We start from the raw sequence: 20,501 nt of genomic DNA on the forward strand, positions 1-20,501 counted from the left end.
GCCTATCTTATGAAATGCCTCTGTGGTTACTAAATACCACTGATATGTGCATTGTGTAAGTGTGGGAGACTATTCTGATTGTTTATGAATAAGAACTGATTAATGAATGGCTTATGACTGATGTTTCCTATTGCCTCTCTACTCATTGGTTTAACTTATGAATGTAAACGATGTCATGAATCAAACACATACCACCATCTTGTTGAGGGAGACCCAGCAGTCTGAGGGGAAGTCCTGCAGCATTGGAACCAGGAACTGTAGACAGCCATCCCAGTGACACAGCAGCAGCATCATACCAATCAGGTTGAAGATACGCATCACCGCACTGGCCAGGTCATAGGTCATATGGAAGATCTGAAACAGAGATAGAGAGACAGAGAATTAGTTCAAGCGGAGAGAAAGCATGAGAGAGAGAGAGAGAGAGAGAGTGTATGTGTGTGTGTATGTGTGCCTGTGCAAGAGAGAGAGAAGCAGAGAGAGAAAGAGAGAGAGTGAGAGAGAAAGAAAGCGAGAGACAGAATCACAGTCACGGAATTCTGTTTCATTTGAGATTTCCTGTTTAAAACCTTTTTTTCAATTTTCACCGAAAATGACATACCCAAATCTAACTGCCTGTAGCTCAGGACCTGAAGTAAGGATATGCATATTCTTGATACCATTTGAAAGGAAACACTTTGTGGAAATGTGAAATTAATATAGGAGAATATAGCATATTAGATCTGGTATAAGATAATACAAAGAACAAAATAAAGAAAAATGTATACCATCATCTTTGAAATGCAAGAGAAAGGCCATAATGTATTATTCCAGCGCAATTTAGGCGCAATTTAGGTTTTGGCCACTAGATGGCAACAGTGTATGCGCAACGTTTTAGACTGATCCAATGAGGCATTGCATTTATGTTCAAAATCTTGTATCAAGACTGCCCAAATGTTCCTAATTGGTTTATTAATAACTTTAAGTTCATAACTGTGCACTCTCCTCAAACAATAGTCTTTCACTGTATTAGCTACTGTAAATTGGACAGGGCAGTTAGATTAACAAGAATTTAAGCTTTCTGACAATATCAGGTATGTCTATGTCCTGGGAAATGTTCTTGTTACTTACAACCTCATGCTAATCACATTAGCACTCATTAGCTCAAATGTCCCGTGGTTGGGACACCGATCTGTAGAGATCCTTAAGAGTTTTTAATGCAAAATTCTAGTGATCAAGATGACAAGTCCTAGAAGCAGGATTAAATGAGAAGACTCCAGTCAGCAGTACCATGTTGCCTGCTATACCGTTGGACCATACCAAGCATGATTAATGAGAGAGGAAAGACAGCTCCCTATCAGACACAGCAGGAACATTTATTACAGTCAGGTACAACACATCAATCAGAGATGTAACACACATGACAGGAGTCTCTCACTCACTACCACACAAACACATACCAGTACACAAATCTGTAGGCACAGACACACACACACACACACACTCTCTCTCTCTGTGTGTGATGGACAGGAAACCATCAGGATTCCTGATACGTCATCTCACTTATCAAACATCTTCAGTCACAAGGTTGTCACTTTAGCCAACCAATGATCATTATTTTCACTTAAGCCCTCCATCTATTAGTACGTTGGTGTGATGGCTGAAATCATGGGGTGACCAGCTAAAATCTGTCTATGCTTCTCTAAGCCCAACTAGACAAAATTCACCAAAACATATACATCTGTATTTCTGCACAAGAAACCAAACTGACCACAAGGACAATCACCTTTCAATGACCCCTGAGGAAGTATTAAGAAAATACAAGATGGAAAACGAAATGCAGTTTAGTCAGAGTACGGTGCATTGCTAACTCAGTCACTGACTGATGACTTTGTCCTCATACAGTATCTCTGCAAGGGCTGTGATTGGACATGAATCACCAGTTGATATTTCAAAATGCCACTTTAACCTTTCAGGCCTTGTGACAGTTGATTTCTAATATGAGCTGGAAACTGACAAAATACTGCACTTCATCACATCTATTTATAAAGAGTCCAACTGCTGCTTAGAGGTCAACTCGTGATTAGTGACATGTTAACCAGCTGAGGAGGAGAGGGTCAGACACACTGTTAGATTAATTATTAATTTTGTTCTTAAAGGGGTACAAACACTTTTCTGCTAAATGACTTAAATGTAATGTAAATGTAAACACTTGTCACTGGGGTGGTACCCTGTTAGGTCATCCTTTGTACCTTTAGATATTGTAACGAGTGCGCTGAGAGTCAGGAAGCAAGAGTGAGTGTTTTAATAAATAAACACAACATAATACAAAACAAGAACCACAAACAACACACAGACATGAAACAGAAACAGAAACAATGATGCCTGGGGAAGGAACCAAAGGTAGTGACATATATAGGGAAGGTTATCATGGAAGTGATGGAGTCCAGGTGAGTCTGATGACGCACAGGTGCGCGTAATGATGGTGACAGGTGTGCGCCATAATGAGCAGCCTGGTGACCTAGAGGTCGGAGAGGGAGCTCATGTTTTTTTTCAATCCTGTGGCCTTCACCAAATGAGTCCCTAGGCAAATGTTATTATTAAAACTAAACTCTTTATAAGGCCTTATTTTGAGGCCTACTTTTACCATGATACAGTGGCCTGAAACTCATAGTTTACAAGCAGGGTTGCAAAATTCCGGTAACTTTTCCCAAATTCCCAGATTTTCCAGAAATCCTGTTAGAAGGATACTGGATTTCTTGATTATTCCTTCATATTTCCAGAAATCTTACAACTGGGATTTCTGGAAAACCTGGGAATATTGGGAAAGTTACCAGGATTTTGCAACCCTACCTGCAAGTCACGTTATACTGGCATGCAAACTGATGTGCAATTCCTTTTGGAATCCAGCCAGAGTTAGCCTTGCCAACAGCTGGAATATTTATTCACCTGCAACCTGCATTCAGAATGACTGCCAGGGTTAGGGACATTGTGAGGAGACTTCCTAAGGCATTTAAACTGGAACAATCATTTCAGTAAAGGGTAAAAAAAATCGAAATAAATTATTGGATTAATTTAGAAAAATGTTAGTTATTTATCTCTGTGATAAGATTAATCAATCAATGTAAATGCAAAAACACAGATATTTAAAAGAATTCAAAAAAATCTACCTGCAGTGGAGCATGCTGGAAAATATCATAATGGCAATGATTATGGTACTAATTGGCCTTTTATGGTACCACCACAGTGACAAAGCCATTAGTTTGTTGTAAGTGGCAAAAACATAATTGGATCTTTTGGTGGGTACAAATGGGTACAATGGGTACAAGCACCAGCTGTCAGAGCAGCTCACAGATCACTGCACCTGTACATAGCCCATCTATAATTTAGCCCAAACAACTACCGCTTCCCCTACTGTATTTATTTATTTATTTTGCTCCTTTGCGCCCCAATATTTCTATTTCTACTTTGCACTTTCTTCCACTACAAATCCACCATTCCAGTGTTTTACTTACTATATTGTATTTACTTTGCCACCATGGCCTTTTTTGCCTTTATTTCCTTATCTCACCTCATTTGCTCACATTGTATATAGACTTATTTTTCTACTGTATTATTGACTGTATGTTTGTTTTACTCCATGTGTAACTCTGTGTTGTTGTATGTGTCGAACTGCTTTGCTTTATCTTGGCCAGGTCGTAATTGTATATGAGAACTTGTTCTCAACTTGCCTACCTGGTTAAATAAAGGTGAAATAAAATAAATAAATAAAAAATATGTACCTTTCTTCAATGCTTTACCGTACAGTACCATGTGAGATCACATGTGTATCTCTGAAGGTACACCATGTGTATTTTGATCTTTGTACCCCAGGGAACAATACTGCACTCAAAGGAGATGATTGTGGACTACAGGAAAAATAGGACCGAGCACACCCCCATTCTCATCGATGGGGCTGCAGTGAAGCAGGTTGAGAGCTTCAAGTTCCTTGGTGTCCACATCACCAACAAACTAACATGGTCCAAGCACACCAAGACAATCGTGAAGAGGGCACAACAAAACCTATTCCCCCTCAGGAGACTGAAAAGATTTGGCATGGGTCCTCAGATCCTCAAAAGGTTCTACAGCTGCACCATTGAGAGCATCCTGACTGGTTGCATCACTGCCTGGTATGGCAACTGCTCTGCTTCCGACCTCAAGGCACTATAGAGGATAGTGCGAACGGCCCAGTACATCACCATCCAGGACCTATATACCAGGTGGTGTCAGAGGAAGGCCCAAATTGTCAAAGACTCCAGCCACCCTTGCCATAGACTGTTCTCTCTGCTACTGCACGAAAAGAGGTACTGGAGCACCAAGTCTAGGTCCAAGAGGCTGCTAAACAGCTTCTACCCTCAAGCCTTAAGACTCCTGAACATCTAATCAAATGGCTACCCAGACTATGTGCATTGCCCCCCCCCCCCCCTCCTCTTTTACACCGCTGCTACTCTCTGTTATCATCCATCCATGCATAGTCACTTTAATAACTCTACCTACATGTACATATTACCTCAACTAACCGGTGCCCCCGCACATTCACTCTTTACTGGTACCCCCCGTATATATAGTCTCGCTATTGTTATTTTACTGCTGCTTTTTAATTACTTGTTACTTTTATTTCTTATTCTTATCCGTATTTTTCTTAACTGCATTGTTTGGTTAGGGTCTCATAAGTAAGCATTTCACTGTAAGGTCTACTACACCTGTTGTATTTGGCGCATTTGCTAATAAAAATGTGATTTGATTTGATTTCTAAGAGTACAGTACCAGAGCCATATTAACAGTATACAGAGTTCTGCTAACTCGGTTTAAGATATAGGATCTGAACGAGCAGCATGTTGGCACCCACAGGTTCCAAGACAATTACATTCTACAGAGAATGCAGATTAGAATACTACTTTAATGGAACGTTTGGTGCCAACATGTAACTGATTGGCAAACTGTATGGCTCTGTTAGGTTCTAATTTTGAGTACATAACTCACAGACACTAGAGAAGCTTAACCAACACAGCTGTCATTCAGACAAAAAAACATTTCACACGAGCACTGATATTTAACCCTTTCTCTTAAGCTGAGTCTCCTCCTCCACAACTGAACAGCCAATGCATCTCTGTTGCTAGACAGAACCTAAGTGATATCTGTTCTTCCTCACATCATCTAACCTGACCTCTTACCCCAACGTGATCACTCCTCCCCAACTCAAGGCTGTCATGGTTATTGATACCAGACCGTGTCTCTTCTCCTTCCAGAGGATCCCTGATGGCGAACAATAACATATCCTGACATAATGTAAACGTTATATATTACCCTCTTTCCCTCAGTGACATTGTTAGTTTCTAAGACCTCCACCCGTCTCTCCTTATCAAATACATGCCACATGTAATCGCTTCCCTGCACTCAACACATTCCAAGCTTAGTTGCACAGACTACATACCTTCCTCCTGTAACCATTAACTTCTGGTGTAGACCCTCTATACCTCAGCACTCCATCAGCGACATGAATAAGTATATTTTCATATTCTCAGAACCCAACAGCTCTAATCAGCACCATGGACAGCATCAAGATTCTTACTGACCGTAAACAGACAACCGAAGGGAAGCAGTGATAGAAAACAATTTGAGGCGTATTCTCAGCATTTCTGTGTGAAAATGTAATCACTAGAAGGACTTATTCCTTGAGGCCCTCCAGTCTTCCAAACAATGTTGTTGTTTTGGTGTGTAAAACAATAAACACTCACGTAATCAATTGGACAAGTGAATAACAACAACAAAAACAACAAACCTGCTACTACCACAGAACAAAGAGTTATGTCGCCATGGCAATTCCCATTAGTAGAGAGTACAGCGTAAGTTAAGGGCACACCATTCAACCCTAAACAGTGGAGAGGGACTGTCAACACTTCCTCTCCAAACTCCACTCTATGGCCTTGTTCAAACACTCAAAGCAGGCATCCTTCTTTCATTCCATCATTCCTGTACAAACACTGAATACAAGCATTTTTCCTTCATTCCTTCTATGCCTCCTTGTTTGACGTTATGAATAAGAGCGAAAGAGTGGAGAGATCTTGAACTCAGTCATTCAACTACATACAGATCAGTGGTTATCAAAAGGAAGGATGCATTTCGGAAGTATTCAAATATGGCATCTGAGGGATAGATCTGACAGTCATTCAGGATCTGCCAACTGCTCCATCCGTCCATCTGACTGCTGTCTACTTGTCTGCCTGTCTATGCCTGTTTAACACCCACCCATCTCAGCGCTCCTCTTCCATGCATGCCAAGTATCCTCCTCTAACCATCATGCACCGCTCTGTGTGTTTGTCGCATCATGTCTTCAGAAATCCAATTATCCAAAGGTAAGGGGCGCACACAGGGCCCAGTGCATCCACCATCCACACCACTGCAAAATGCCAGCTAGCGCCCGATGCCTGGCCTGGCAATACTTTCATAAGAGAAAAGTTTGAATGATCCCATTATCCCCATCAGACCTTTTGTGACATCGATGTGAGATGAGTCTGTCTATCCCTGTTCTTATGTGTCTGTCTATCCCTGTTCTCTCCCCTCTGCACAGGCCATACAAACGCTCCACACCGCGTGGCCGCAGCCACTCTAACCTGGTGGTCCCAGCGCGCACGACCCACGTGGAGTTCCAGATCTCCGGCAGCCTCTGGAACTGCCGGTCTGCGGCCAACAAGGCTGAGTTCATCTCAGCCTATGCTACCCTCCAGTCCCTCGACTTCCTGGCGCTGACGGAAACATGGATTACCACAGATAACACTGCTACTCCTACTGCTCTATCCTCGAATGCCCACGTGTTCTCGCATACCCCTAGAGCATCGAGCCAGCGGGGTGGTGGCACTGGAATCCTCATCTCTCCCAAGTGGACATTCTCTCTTTCTCCCCTGACCCATCTGTCTATCTCCTCATTTGAATTCCATGCTGTCACAGTTACCAGCCCTTTCAAGCTTAACATCCTTATCATTTATCGCCCTCCAGGTTCCCTTGGAGAGTTCATCAATGAGCTTGACGCCTTGATAAGTTCCTTTCCTGAGGATGGCTCACCTCTCACAGTTCTGGGTGACTTTAACCTCCCCACGTCTACCTTTGACTCATTCCTCTCACCTTCCCCCCCTACTCACAAGGCAGGCAATACGCTTGACCTCATCTTTACTAGATGCTGTTCTTCCACTAATCTCATTGCAACTCCCCTCCAAGTCTCTGACCACTACCTTGTATCCTTTTCCCTCTCGCTCTCATCCAACACTTCTCACTCTGCCCCTACTCGGATGGTATTGCGCCGTCCCAACCTTCGCTCTCTCTCTCCCGCTACTCTCTCCTCTTCCATCCTATCATCTCTTCCCTCTGCTCAAACCTTCTCCAACCTATCTCCTGATTCTGCCTCCTCAACCCTCCTCTCCTCCCTCTCTGCATCCTTTGATTTTCTCTGTCCCCTATCCTCCAGGCCGGCTCGGTCCTCCCCTCCTGCTCCGTGGCTCGACGACTCACTGCGAGCTCACAGAACAGGGCTCCGGGCAGCCGAGCGGAAATGGAGGAAAACTCGCCTCCCCTGCGGACCTGGCATCCTTTCACTCCCTCCTCTCTACATTTTCCTCTTCTGTCTCTGCTGCTAAAGCCACTTTCTACCACTCTAAATTCCAAGCATCTGCCTCTAACCCTAGGAAGCTCTTTGCTACCTTCTCCTCCCTCCTGAATCCTTCTCCCCCTCCCCCCCTCCTCCCTCTCTGCGGATGACTTCGTCAACCATTTTGAAAAGAAGGTTGACGACATCCGATCCTCGTTTGCTAAGTCAAACGACACCGCTGGTCCTGCTCACACTGCCCTACCCTGTGCTTTGACCTCTTTCTCCCCTCTCTCTCCAGATGAAATCTCGCGTCTTGTGACGGCCGGCCGCCCAACAACCTGCCCACTTGACCCTATCCCCACCTCTCTTCTCCAGACCATTTCCGGAGACCTTCTCCCCTACCTCACCTCGCTCATCAACTCATCCTTGACCGCTGGCTACATCCCTTCCGTCTTCAAGAGAGCGAGAGTTGCACCCCTTCTGAAAAAACCTACACTCGATCCCTCTGATGTCAACAACTACAGACCAGTATCCCTTCTTTCTTTTCTCTCCAAAACTCTTGAACGTGCCGTCCTTGGCCAGCTCTCTTGCTATCTCTTTCAGAATGACCTTCTTGATCCTAATCAATCAGGTTTCAAGACTGGGCATTCAACTGAGACTGCTCTTCTCTGTGTCACGGAGGCTCTCCGCACGCTATAGCTAACTCTCTCTCCTCTGCTCTCATCCTTCTAGACCTATCTACTGCCTTTGATACTGTGAACCATCAGATCCTCCTCTCCACCCTCTCCGAGCTAGGCATCTCCGGCGCGGCCCACGCTTGGATTGCGTCCTACCTGACAGGTCGCTCCTACCAGGTGGCGTGGCGAGAATCTGTCTCCGCACCACATGCTCTCACCACTGGTGTCCCCCAGGGCTCTGTTCTAGGCCCTCTCCTATTCTCGCTATACACCAAGTCTCTTGGCTCTGTCATATCCTCACATGGTCTCTCCTATCATTGCTATGCAGACGACACACAATTAATCTTCTCCTTTCCCCCTTCTGACAACCAGGTGGCGAATCGCATCTCTGCATGTCTGGCAGACATATCAGTGTGGATGAATGATCACCACCTCAAGCTGAACCTCGGCAAGACGGAGCTGCTCTTCCTCCCGGGGAAGGACTGCCCGTTCCATGATCTCGCCATCACGGTTGACAACTCCCTTGTGTCCTCCTCCCAGAGTGCTAAGAGCCTCGGCGTGACCCTGGACAACACCCTGTCGTTCTCCACTAACATCAAGGCGGTGACCCGATCCTGTAGGTTCATGCTCCACAACATTCGCAGAGTACGACCCTGCCTCACACAGGAAGCGGCACAGGTCCTAATCCAGGCACTTGTCATCTCCCGCCTGGATTACTGCAACTCGCTGTTGGCTGGGCTCCCTGCCTGTGCCACTAAACCCCTACAACTCATCCAGAACGCCGCAGCCCGTCTGGTGTTCAACCTTCCCACGTTCTCTCACATCACCCCGCTCCTCCGCTCTCTCCACTGGCTTCCAGTTGAAGTTCGCATCCGCTACAAGACCATGGTGCTTGCCTACGGAGCTGTGAGGGGAACGGCACCTCCGTACCTTCAGGCTCTGATCAGGCCCTACACCCAAACAAGGGCACTGCGTTCATCCACCTCTGGCCTGCTCGCCTCCCTACCTCTGAGGAAGCACAGTTCCCGCTCAGCCCAGTCAACACTGTTCGCTGCTCTGGCACCCCAATGGTGGAACAAGCTCCCTCACGACGCCAGGACAGCGGAGTCAATCACCACCTTCCGGAGACACCTGAAACCCCACCTCTTTAAGGAATACCTAGGATAGGATAAAGTAATCCTTCTAACCCCCCCTTAAAAGATTTAGATGCACTATTGTAAAGTGGTTGTTCCACTGGATATTATAAGGTGAATGCACCAATTTGTAAGTCGCTCTGGATAAGAGCGTCTGCTAAATGTCTTAAATGTAAATGTAAATGTAATGAGGGATTGATAGACGGACCAAGGCCCCTCCAAGAGAACACAGTAGCGGGGGAAAAATGAATAGAGCAGAGGTATATTAGGCTACCTGCCGCAGGGAGGTTAAAGCGTTGGACTTGTAACCGAAAGGTTGCAAGATCGAATCCCTGAGCTGACAAGGTAATAAACTGTCGTTCTGCCCCTGAACAAGGCAGTTAGCCCACTGTTCCTAGGCCGTCATTGAAAATAAGAATTTGTTCTTAACTGACTTGCATAGTTAAATAAAGGTAAAATAAAAAAATCTAAAAATATTGTAGATGAATGAATAACTAGTAATGGCCAAAGGACAAACCAACCAATCAAGTACCATCCGAAGCTAACAAAGAGACAGAAAATGAATGGTGACACAATTAAAGGCTAACCTACGAGGAACGCTAGCCTAACTGAATTATAATAATAACAATTAGCCAGATATATAATCATAGTGAGCACCCCCTCCAGTGTGCCATATTACCACACCACCTGCTCCTCCTCGGCTTCTTCATTTATTAACTGTGTTTGCCTCTTTTAAAATGTTTCTTATCAAGATGAGCAGACGCCTTCTGGGAGTCGCGGGTCAAACGGGGAGACAGCGACGGCACTGATGGTGATTAGGATGCAAAGTGTGTTTTAAAGTTTAAACCCTCCTGCCAACAACAACACACAGGTCGAGAACAGCAAAGTAAACCTCCTGGCCCTCGATAAATGACTAGGAACAAACACAGGCAGGGCTGGGTCCAGACTGAACGTCTGTTTCACAGCTTATTGGTTGTCAGCCAACAACTAAAGTTCTTAGATGGAACTCGGTGACCTGACAGCACTTAGACCAAAGTCTGCTTTGATATTAATCTATAAAGAAGTCCAAATGGATGGGTGGCCAAGAGGTCCTGGGTACAGAACAGTGCAGTGTGCCTGTCAAATATTTAATGCTTGGCAGAGCATTCTATGATTTTCCACCTAGACAACTTGTCTGGACAACCTGTCACACTATTCACTACCCCTCACTACCCAATTCCCTATCTCTCACTACCCATCTCACTACCCTCAATTCACTACCCCTCACTACCCAATTCACTACCACTCAATATCAAACTTACTACCCACAATTCACTAACCATCACTACCCAAAATCACTGCCTAAAATTCACTACCCACTTTCATTACTATCATCAGCATTAGCACGATCCTGGCTCTTAGACTACTTCCTCCGTGACAATAGCCACTTGTCCTCTTTAGCCTGGCCATCTAGTGACTACCCTGAATCCATCGGTCACGTAGGGATGTTAGCCTACTTTCTCCCAAGGGTAACTACACATTAGTAGTGGATGAGGTAAGTTGACCACTGTACAATGTAAAAGCACTTTACATCTAGAGTAAAGCACTTTAAGACCTACAGTGGAAAGTGTGGTAAAAAAAATTATAATCCAATCCATTATCATTATTGGCATGGGAAATTGCGTGATGCTGCTGTCCCACCTCCCTACTGTACCTTCTCTCTGACAATACGTGTACTTGTCTAGCATTGCCATGTAGCTTTCTAGCATAGTTATCTATGGTGACTATCCTAAACCATGTATTATGTAGCCACGATGCTGTGAGTGGGTACTACACATTAGTAGTGGATGAGATGAGTTTCCATCTTACAAGCTCCAGGAGAATGGTGCTATGTGTATACTATAGTTATCATCCTTTCTCCTATCATCAGGACAATAAATAGTTGATGAGGCTAGTTTGAGTTCCCCCCCTTACAAGTCCTTCGAGAACTATTGTGAAAAGTGACGAATAGACGCAATCCATTATGATAATTATTATAGGCCATGAAGCATTTCGGGGGGCTGTGTGGAGTGTTGTCCTACCTCTTCCCACTGGTGGATGTAGCGGATGAGCCGGGACAACCTCAGCAGCCTCAGTAGGCTAAGAATCTTAGTGAATCGTACGATCCTCAGGGCCCTGGCCGTCTTATACATCTCAGAGTCGATCCCCTTCTCCACGATCAGGAAGATATAATCCACGGGGATTGAGGAGACAAAGTCCACGATGAACCAGGTCTTCAGGTACGTCTTCTTGATGGTTTTGGGGTCCAGGATGATGTCGGAGTTGTCCTCGATAATGATGCCTGTGCGGAAGTTGAGGACCAGGTCCATGAGGAAGAAGGTGTCGGAGATGACGTTAAAGATGATCCAAGGGGTGGTTGTCCCGTCGTTGAAGAAGGTGATGCCCACCGGGATGATGATCAGGTTACCCACCATGAAGAGAAGCATTGTGAAATCCCAGTAGAACCTGGAGAAAGAGAAAGGGAGCGAGAGAGCGAGAGGGGAGAGTTTGGGTGTGTGTGCGTGCGTGTGCGTGTGTGTGTGAGGGAGTGAGTGGATTTGTGTGTGGATGAGGGAAAGGTAAAAGCGAGAGGGAGAGGTGGAGGAAAAGGATAGAATAGAGGACAAACGCAGAGTGATAGAGGCAAGAGAGGGAAATGGACAGGCACTGGAGACTTTCTAACAAAAACTGGTGAGTGTGTAAGCAAACTACAAAGACCTACAATATGTTAGTCTGAAGGGTTATGTTAAGCTAATTAATATTGATTTGCATTTTACATTTTAGTCATTTAGCAGACACTTTTATCCAAAGTGACTAACAGTTAGTGCATTCGTCTTAAGATTAGACAACCACATATCACAGTCACAGTAAGTACATTCTTCCTGAATAAAGTAGTTACCAGCAAAGTCAGTGTTAGTAGGAAAAGACAAATGCAATATTATTTTATTTATGTTTTTATAGGGTGGGGGATAAGACTGAGATGTCTTATTTCAGATACTCTTTGAAGAGGTAGGGTTTCAGTTGTTTTTGGAAGATGGGCAGGGACTCTGCTGTCCTAGCTTCAGGGGGACGCTCGTTCCACCACTGGGGTGTCAGGACAGAGAAGAGCTTTGACTGGGCTGAGCGGGAGCTGACCCTCAGTGGGGGTGGGACGGCCAAGAGACCAGAGGTGGCAGAACGGAGTACTCAGGTTGGGGTACAGGATTTAACCTGTTTGGGATAGGGGGCAGTATTTTCACGTCCGGATAAAAAACGTACCCGATTTAATCTGGTTACTACTCCTGCCCAGAAACTAGAATATGCATATAATTAGTAGATTTGGATAGAAAACACTCTAAAGTTTCTAAAACTGTTTGAATGGTGTCTGTGAGTATAACAGAACTCATATGGCAGGCCAAAACCTGAGAAGATTCTATACAGGAAGTGCCCTGTCTGACCATTTGTTCTCCTTCTAGGGCATCTCTATCAAAAATACAGCATCTCTGCTGTAACATGACATTTTCTAAGGCTTTCATTGGCTCTCAGAAGGCGCCAGAAAGTGGAATGAGAGCTCTCCAGTCTCTGGGCGAAAAACAGCAGGGGTTTTTGTGAGTGGTCCTTGGAATATTATCGCTATTTTACGAGAAAAATAGCATAAAAATGTATTTTAAACAGCGTTTGACATGCTTCAAAGTACGGTAATGGAATATTTGGTCATTTTTTGTCACGAAATGCGCCGGCGCGTCACCCTTCGGATAGTGACTTGAACGCACGAACAAAACGGAGCTATTTCGATATAACTATGGATTATTTCGAACCAAAACAATATTTGTTGTTGAAGTAGAAGTCCTGGGAGTGCATTCTGATGAAGAACAGCAAAGGTAATCCAATTTTTCTTATAGTAAATCTGAGTTTGGTGAGGGCCAAACTTGGTGGGTGTCAAATTAGCTAGCCATGATGGCCGGGCTATCTACTTAGAATATTGTAAAATGTGCTTTCACCGAAAAACTATTTTAAAATCGGACACCGCGATTGCATAGAGGAGTTCTGTATCTATAATTCTTAAAATAATTGTTATGCTTTTTGTGAACGTTTATCGTGAGTAATTTAGTAAATTCACCGGAAGTTTTCGGTGGGTATGCTGGTTCTGAACGTCACATGCTAATGTAAAAAGCTGGTTTTTGATATAAATATGAACTTGATTGAACAAAACATGCATGTATTGTATAACATAATGTCCTAGGAGTGTCATCTGATGAAGATCATCAAAGGTTAGTGCTGCATTTAGCTGTGGTTTTGGTTTTTGTGACATATATGCTTGCTTGAAAAATGGCTGTGTGATTATTTTTGGGAGGGTACTCTCCTGACATAATCTAATGTTTTGCTTTCATTGTAAAGCCTTTTTGAAATCGGACAATGTGGTTAGATAAAGGAGAGTCTTGTCTTTAAAATGGTGTAAAATAGTCATATGTTTGAAAAATTGAAGTTTTTGCATTTTTTAGGTATTTGTAATTCGCACCACGCTATACCATTGGATATTGGTGAGGCGTTCCGCTAGCGTAACGTCTGTCCCTAAAGCGTAACCTGAAGGAATATGAAAATTAATGATTGATGAATGAGAATGAGCATTATTGTTGTAAATCATTGTTTTAGTACACCTCCAATGTAGAAAATGCATTATATGTACAGAAGTAAACTCGGCGAAAAAAGAAATGTCCCTTTTTCAGGACCCTATCTTACAAAGATAATTTGTAAAAATCCAAATAACTTCACAGATCTTCATTGTAAAGGGTTTAAAAAATGTTTCCCATGCTTGTTCAATGAACCATGAACATTTAATGAACATGCACCTGTGGAACGGTCGTTAAGACACTAACAGCTTACAGACGGTAGGCAATTAAGGTCACAGTTATGAAAACTTAGGACACTAAAGAGGCCTTTCTACTGACTCTGAAAAACACTAAAAGAAAGATGCCCAGGGTCCCTGCTCATCTGCGTGAACGTGCCTTAGGCATGCTGCAAGGAGGCATGAGGACTGCAGATGTGATCAAGGCAATAAATTGCAATGTCCGTACCGTGAGACGCCTAAAACAGCGCTACAGGGAGACAGGACAGACAGCTGATCATCCTCGCAGTGGCAGACCACGTGTAACAACACCTGCACAGGATAGGTACATCCGAACATCACACCTGCGGGACAGGTATAGGATGGCAGCAACAACTGCCCGAGTTACACGAGGAACGCACAATCCCTCCATCAGTGCTCAGACTGTCCGCAATAGGCTGAAAGAGGCTGGACTGAGGGCTTGTAGGCCTGTTGTAAGGCAGGTCCTCACCAGACATCACTGGCAACAACGCCGCCTATGGGCACAAACCCACCGTTGCTGGACCAGACAGGACTGGCAAAAAATGCTCTTCACTGATGAGTCGTGGTTTTGTCTCACCAGGGGTGATGGTCAGATTCGCGTTTATCGTCAAAGGAATGAGCGTTACACCGAGGCCTGTACTCTGGAGCTGGATCGATTTGGAGGTGGAGTGTACGTCATGGTCTGGGGCGGTGTGTCACAGCATCATCGGACTGAGCTTGTCGTCATTACAGGCAATCTCAACGCTGTGCGATACAGGGAAGACATCCTCCTCCCTCATGTGGTACCCTTCCTGCAGGCTCATCCTGACATGACCATCCAGCATGACAATGCCACCAGCCATAGTGCTCGTTCTGTGCGTGATTTCCTGCAAGACAGGAATGTCAGTGTTCTGCCATGGCCAGCAAAGAGCACGGATCTCAATCCCATTGAGCACGTCTGGGACCTGTTGGATCGGAGGGTGAGGGCTAGGGCCATTCCTGTCAGAAATGTCTGGGAACTTGCAGGTGCCTTGGTGGAAGAGTGGAGTAACATCTCACAGCAAGAACTGGCAAATCTGGTGCAGTCCACAAGGAGGAGATGCACTGCAGTGCTTAATGCAGCTGGTGGACACACCAGATACTGACTGTTACTTTTGATTTTGACCACCCCTTTGTTCAGGGACACATTATTTCATTTCTGTTAGTCACATGTCTGTGGAACTTGTTCAGTTTATGTCTCAGTTGTTGAATCTTGTTATGTTCATACAAATACTTACACATGTTAAGTTTGCTGAAAATAAACGCAGTTGACAGTGAGGACGTTTCTTTTTTTGCTGAGTTTATGTGGACACCACTTCAAATGAGTAGATTCCGCTATTTCAGCCACACCCGTTGCTGACAGGTGTATAAAATAGAGCTCACCGCCATGCAATCTCCATAGAGAAACATTGGCAGTAGAATGGCTGTACTGAAGAGCTCAGTGACATTCAACTTGGCACCGTCATAGGATGCCACCTTTCCAACAAGTCAGTTCGTCAAATTTCTGCCCTGCTAGAGCTGCTCAACTGTAAGTGCTGTTATTGTGACGTGGAAACGTCTAGGAGCAACAACGGCTCATCCACAAAGTGGTAGGCCACACACGCTTACAGAACAGGACCGCCGAGTGCTGAAGCGCATAAAAATTGTCTGTCCTCAGTTGCAACACTCACTACTGAGTTCCAAACTGCCTCTGGAAGCAACGTTAGCACAATAACTGTGCAGCGGGAACTTCATGAAATGGGTTTACATGGCTGAGCAGCCGCACACAAGCTTAAGATCCCCATGCGCAATGCCAAGCGTCGGCTGGAGTGTTGTAAAGCTCGCTGCCAATGGACTCTGGAGCAGTGGAAACACGTTCTCTGGAGTGATGAATCACGCTTCACCATCTGGCAGTCCGACAGACGAATCTGGGTTTGGCGGATGCCAGGAGAACGCTATCTGCCCAAATGCATAGTGCCAACTATAAAGTTTGGTGGAGGAGGAATAATAGTCTGGGGCTGTTTTTCATGGTTCTGGATAAGTCCCTTAGTTCCAGTGAAGGGAAATATTAACACTATAGCATACAATAACATTCTAGACAATTCTGTAATTCCAACTTTGTGGCAACAGTTTGGGGAAGGCCCTTTCCTGTTTCAGCATGACAATGCCCTCGTGCACTAAGCAAGGTCCATACAGAAATGGTTTGTTGAGATCGGTGTGGAAGAACTTGACTGGCCTGCACAGAGACCTGACCTCAACCTCATCAAACACCTTTGGGATGAATTGGAACGCCGACCTTGAGCAAGGCCTAATCGGCCCACATCAATGCCCGACCTCACTAATGCTCTTATGGCTGAATGGAAGTAAGTCCCCGCAGAAATGTTCCAACATCTAGTGGACTGCTTTCCTAGAAGAGTGGAGGCTGTTATAGCAGGAAAGAGGGGACCAACTCTATATTATTGCCCATGACATTGGAATGAGATGTTCGATGAGCAGGTGTCCACATACTTTTGGTCATGTAGTGTATGTTTTTGCGTTTTATTATTGTAGTAAACATAGGCCTGTGTTGTTTTTCTTATCAACAACAACAGTAGCAGCATATGCCTTAATTGCATGTTTATGCATATTTGTATAAACTGCATGGGAAAATAAAATAGCTTAAGTGAAATGGTACTAGTATTGTAGTCAAACTAATTCAGTAAAATCCAATGAGCCGAGGCTTAAAGAGCAGGTTACACGGTTGGGTGCTGCTGCTGATGACAGTCAGAAGTACAGGGCTAGTATGCTTGTGTTCATTGATAAGAGTGTTCATGGCCGGGCAGTCAGAGCGGGCTCGCTGCAGGTGCAACGCTGAGTCATTACACTGCGACTGACGCACTAGGTCTTAACCGTGTACCTAGAGATAGTGAACACAGCTCCACAGTTTACACCACAACAATATCATATTTGATTAACCCTGTAAGTGACGCTATTTGTGAGAACTATGGGCATGCCTACTCCTATAAGAGACTTGTAATTTTGGTGTTGTATAACTCTCTTCGAGAGTCAAATTCCTTCAAATTATATACGTATCAATAAAGTATTGTACTGAATCAACATTATTTGATCAGATTCGTGAACATGAGTTGAGCAGAAACAGCGCGATGTGTGAATCGAAAGAAGCTAAAAGTAGCTGCCAGCTCCATTCTTGGTTAAGCGGGATCTGTCCACTCGCGAGTGGTGCTGAAACGAGGGAAGTAAGCGCCCATGTGTCTATCACGAACTTCAGTGGCACAAAGATGCAATTCCATGACCCTGTATACAATGGTCCCATTTCGTGAAAATCAAGCATTTCATAATCAACATGATCCTCTCAAAGGCGAGAGGACCCACATATGTATGTCAATTCTCCTTATCGCTGATAAAACCGTGATAAAAGGGAAAGCGAACCCGTCATTATTAAAATGCTTGATCCGGGGAGTCATAGAGGCGGATATGTCTCGAGTGAGCATGCTTAAGGTTTTAGCACACTTGGCTCAAGGTGACATTCCATTACTGAGTCCATCACACACCCCGGCAGTCCTGTCAGTCAAGGACCTAGCTCACAGCCGGCCACGACGCTAACATCTGTTCGAAACAAACCATATTTTAATCTAGCCCCACGGTAAATAGCCTAGTAATTGGCGTGATTTAATAATGTTGGGTTAAGATTAGCATATTGTTCTGAATGAGATCGATGCGAGGCTTGGTTGGTTATCCCAGACATTCAACAGAGGGCTGTTGTTTACAACCTTGAAAGGGCACGATATCATCGCTATTCATAAAGCCTATACCTTGCCAAAAAGCTTTGCTCTCAGGTTGTCTTTGAAATATACCAAAAAGCAGGTGTTAAAAAACCTGTCTTTGTCAATGGCCTATTGTTTAATGAAAATCACTACATAGATGTGTTCTATTCAATAAAATGTAATCGAAATGTATAGGCTAAAATATCAGCCAGAACAGGTGGGCCAAAATGGGTTATTATGTCTGGTTTATAACAACTAATGACAATAGACTGTGTTGCACAATGCACATTGACAATAGGCATTCTACTTCTGGGCCCCTGGACTCTCATTATAACTTGTTGATGGTGCTATGGTGCCAAACAAAGGCCCTCCATGACAATGCCAACATGCACACTCATAGATACCAACCGCAGCACTTAACCCTTACCTGAAATCACTGTAGGGGTGGATAATCCAATTGCCTGCTGATTTAACCCGCTCTTGCTCCCTCTCCACCGCCTTTTGACTCCCATACATACGTAAGGAGAATTTGTTAACTCCAGGTTGGAGCATGGCACTGAATTGTCGCTGCATGAAGGTGCTTCCGCCGGGCTCGGCATCCTCGGTCTGGATCTGGGGTCCCTCCTCGGGCTTCTGGAAGGTGACAGAATTCCTGGGCTGCTGGGTCGTCTGGGTCTGGGTCGAGCCGTGCAGTGATGAGGAGGCTTTCCTGCTCGGCGCGTTGGAGAAGGACACCCTGGAGTCTTTTTTCTCGGGGATGCCGGTGGAAACCGGGGTGATGCCGGGGTTTGCGCCCACTTCCCCGTGGCCCTGCGTGATGGAGCTTGTCATTGAGCCATCCATGCTGGCCCTGGCTGAGTTACAGGCACCACGCCTAAGGGTCCCTCCGTCTTCGGCCCTCCCCGCCCCGGCAGTCTTGTTGGAGATGATCGAGCGCAGGCTCCCGGTCCCGGAGTCCCTCCTGCATTCTCCGTTTTTGTTGCATTTCATTCTTGAAATTGGAGCGGTGCTGTTGCAACCATCACCTGCTGCCGCGTTTAAAACCTCTAGGTTGACGGCTGCTCCAGACGCCTCCGCCCCTGCCACTCTGTTGGTCTCGCCGCGCCCGGCATTATCTCCCAGACACGTTGTGGTATCAATCGCTTTGGATGCTACAGTGGGCTCAGTGGCAGCAGGCGCGTCCTCCGCTTGCGGTAGGCTGGGCTCGTTGTTTGTAGAGTTATTTCTGGTAGCCATGGCCGCGGCTCCCCCTCCTGGCGTAAAGTTCTTCATTCTGATACTCCCTCCTCCACCTCCACCACCACCGCTACTGCTGCTCCCCCCGGCTCGGCGCAGCCGCGGATGCTGAAACTTGGACTCCTCCTCACCATCCTCCGCCTCGTCCATGACGGCGTTGCTGGCCATGCCGAGCTGCTTCACACTTGGGGCGCTCTGGCTGGCAGCAGCAGCAGCGGGGACAGGGTCAACATTGCTGCTCCTACAATTGGACGCGGCAGCTTTGGGCGCGCTGATGTGGCTACATCCGCTTACGCCCGCAGCCTTCTTTTTCATGGTCGCCTTCTTGTCCATGGGCATGTCAAATTGTGCCTCCATTTATCTTTAGAGAAAACCATATCAGGAACAGAGGAGAGGGGGAGAGAGATAGTGGAGAGAGAAAGGAGAGAGAGGGAGGGTGGACGTGACTTCTTTGCAAACTTTACAAGAGCAGGTATCTGTGGCTGTGCTCACTTTCAGAGATCATGTAAGCATCGCTTCAAGATAGTTTCTCTTTTATCACATCTAATACAACTTTGATGGCAGTTGCTCTGGGATTAAGTCACATTCGACAAAATATACTGTAAACCTGCAATGAAATTCTAATCAATCAAACTCCCCAAATATTCAACAAGCTTTCAGCTAAAATCATAATGTGGTCCTTTAGGGTCAATGACTCACAGCATTCAAAAGCTATATTAAAACGTCATAATTAACCAATGATATATATTTTTTTAAAGGGTGTTTTCAATGACAAGTTGTCAAACAGGGGTGTAGCGCCCTCTAGTGTCCATACAGGTGGAATACAATGAAAGAGACCTCAAAGTGATACTAGTATTTTTCCTTTACCTCAACTCATCTGCACTGATGAGATGGTGAACTCCCACAGTAACAGCAACTTCCCAATGGGCATCCATCACTTTCACCTATCGCATGTTTCCATATCAGGTCATGGAAATCAAGAGATAAGGGGAGGAGGCCGCAACTATCGAAATGCACCCTTTATAAGCATGTCCTTGAATCTAAATATTTGGGTTTTCATTAAAGATTATCTTCAAAGATACAGCTTTCATCTTACACCAAGCTTTCCGAGAAGTGGGGTACAGTCACCCAGACCTTAGATTAGGATATCAGTTAACAGATACATAATGTTCGCAGGCACCAAGTGATTCTTTCTGGTAGGGTTACATTCTATCTTCAGTTATGGTCCTGTTG

General features: G+C 45.1%; 1 protein-coding gene across 1 annotated transcript in view; it reads right to left on the reverse strand.

Annotated features, from left to right (window-relative positions):
* The window catches only part of LOC106599981 (potassium/sodium hyperpolarization-activated cyclic nucleotide-gated channel 2-like), a 72,246-nt gene extending 52,619 nt beyond the window's left edge, over window positions 1-19,627 (reverse strand). Inside the window, exons 1-3 of the mRNA XM_014191309.2 lie at window positions 18,460-19,627; window positions 11,468-11,891; window positions 193-354 (exon numbers count right to left, since the gene is read on the reverse strand). Coding sequence (XP_014046784.1) covers window positions 193-354; window positions 11,468-11,891; window positions 18,460-19,625 — 1,752 coding nt within the window. The 5' untranslated portion in view covers window positions 19,626-19,627. The remainder of the gene's footprint in view (window positions 1-192; window positions 355-11,467; window positions 11,892-18,459) is intronic.
* Window positions 19,628-20,501: the final 874 nt, after the last annotated feature.

The sequence above is a fragment of the Salmo salar genome, chromosome ssa03 (genome assembly GCF_905237065.1).
Source record: "Salmo salar chromosome ssa03, Ssal_v3.1, whole genome shotgun sequence".
Lineage (NCBI taxonomy): Eukaryota > Metazoa > Chordata > Actinopteri > Salmoniformes > Salmonidae > Salmo > Salmo salar.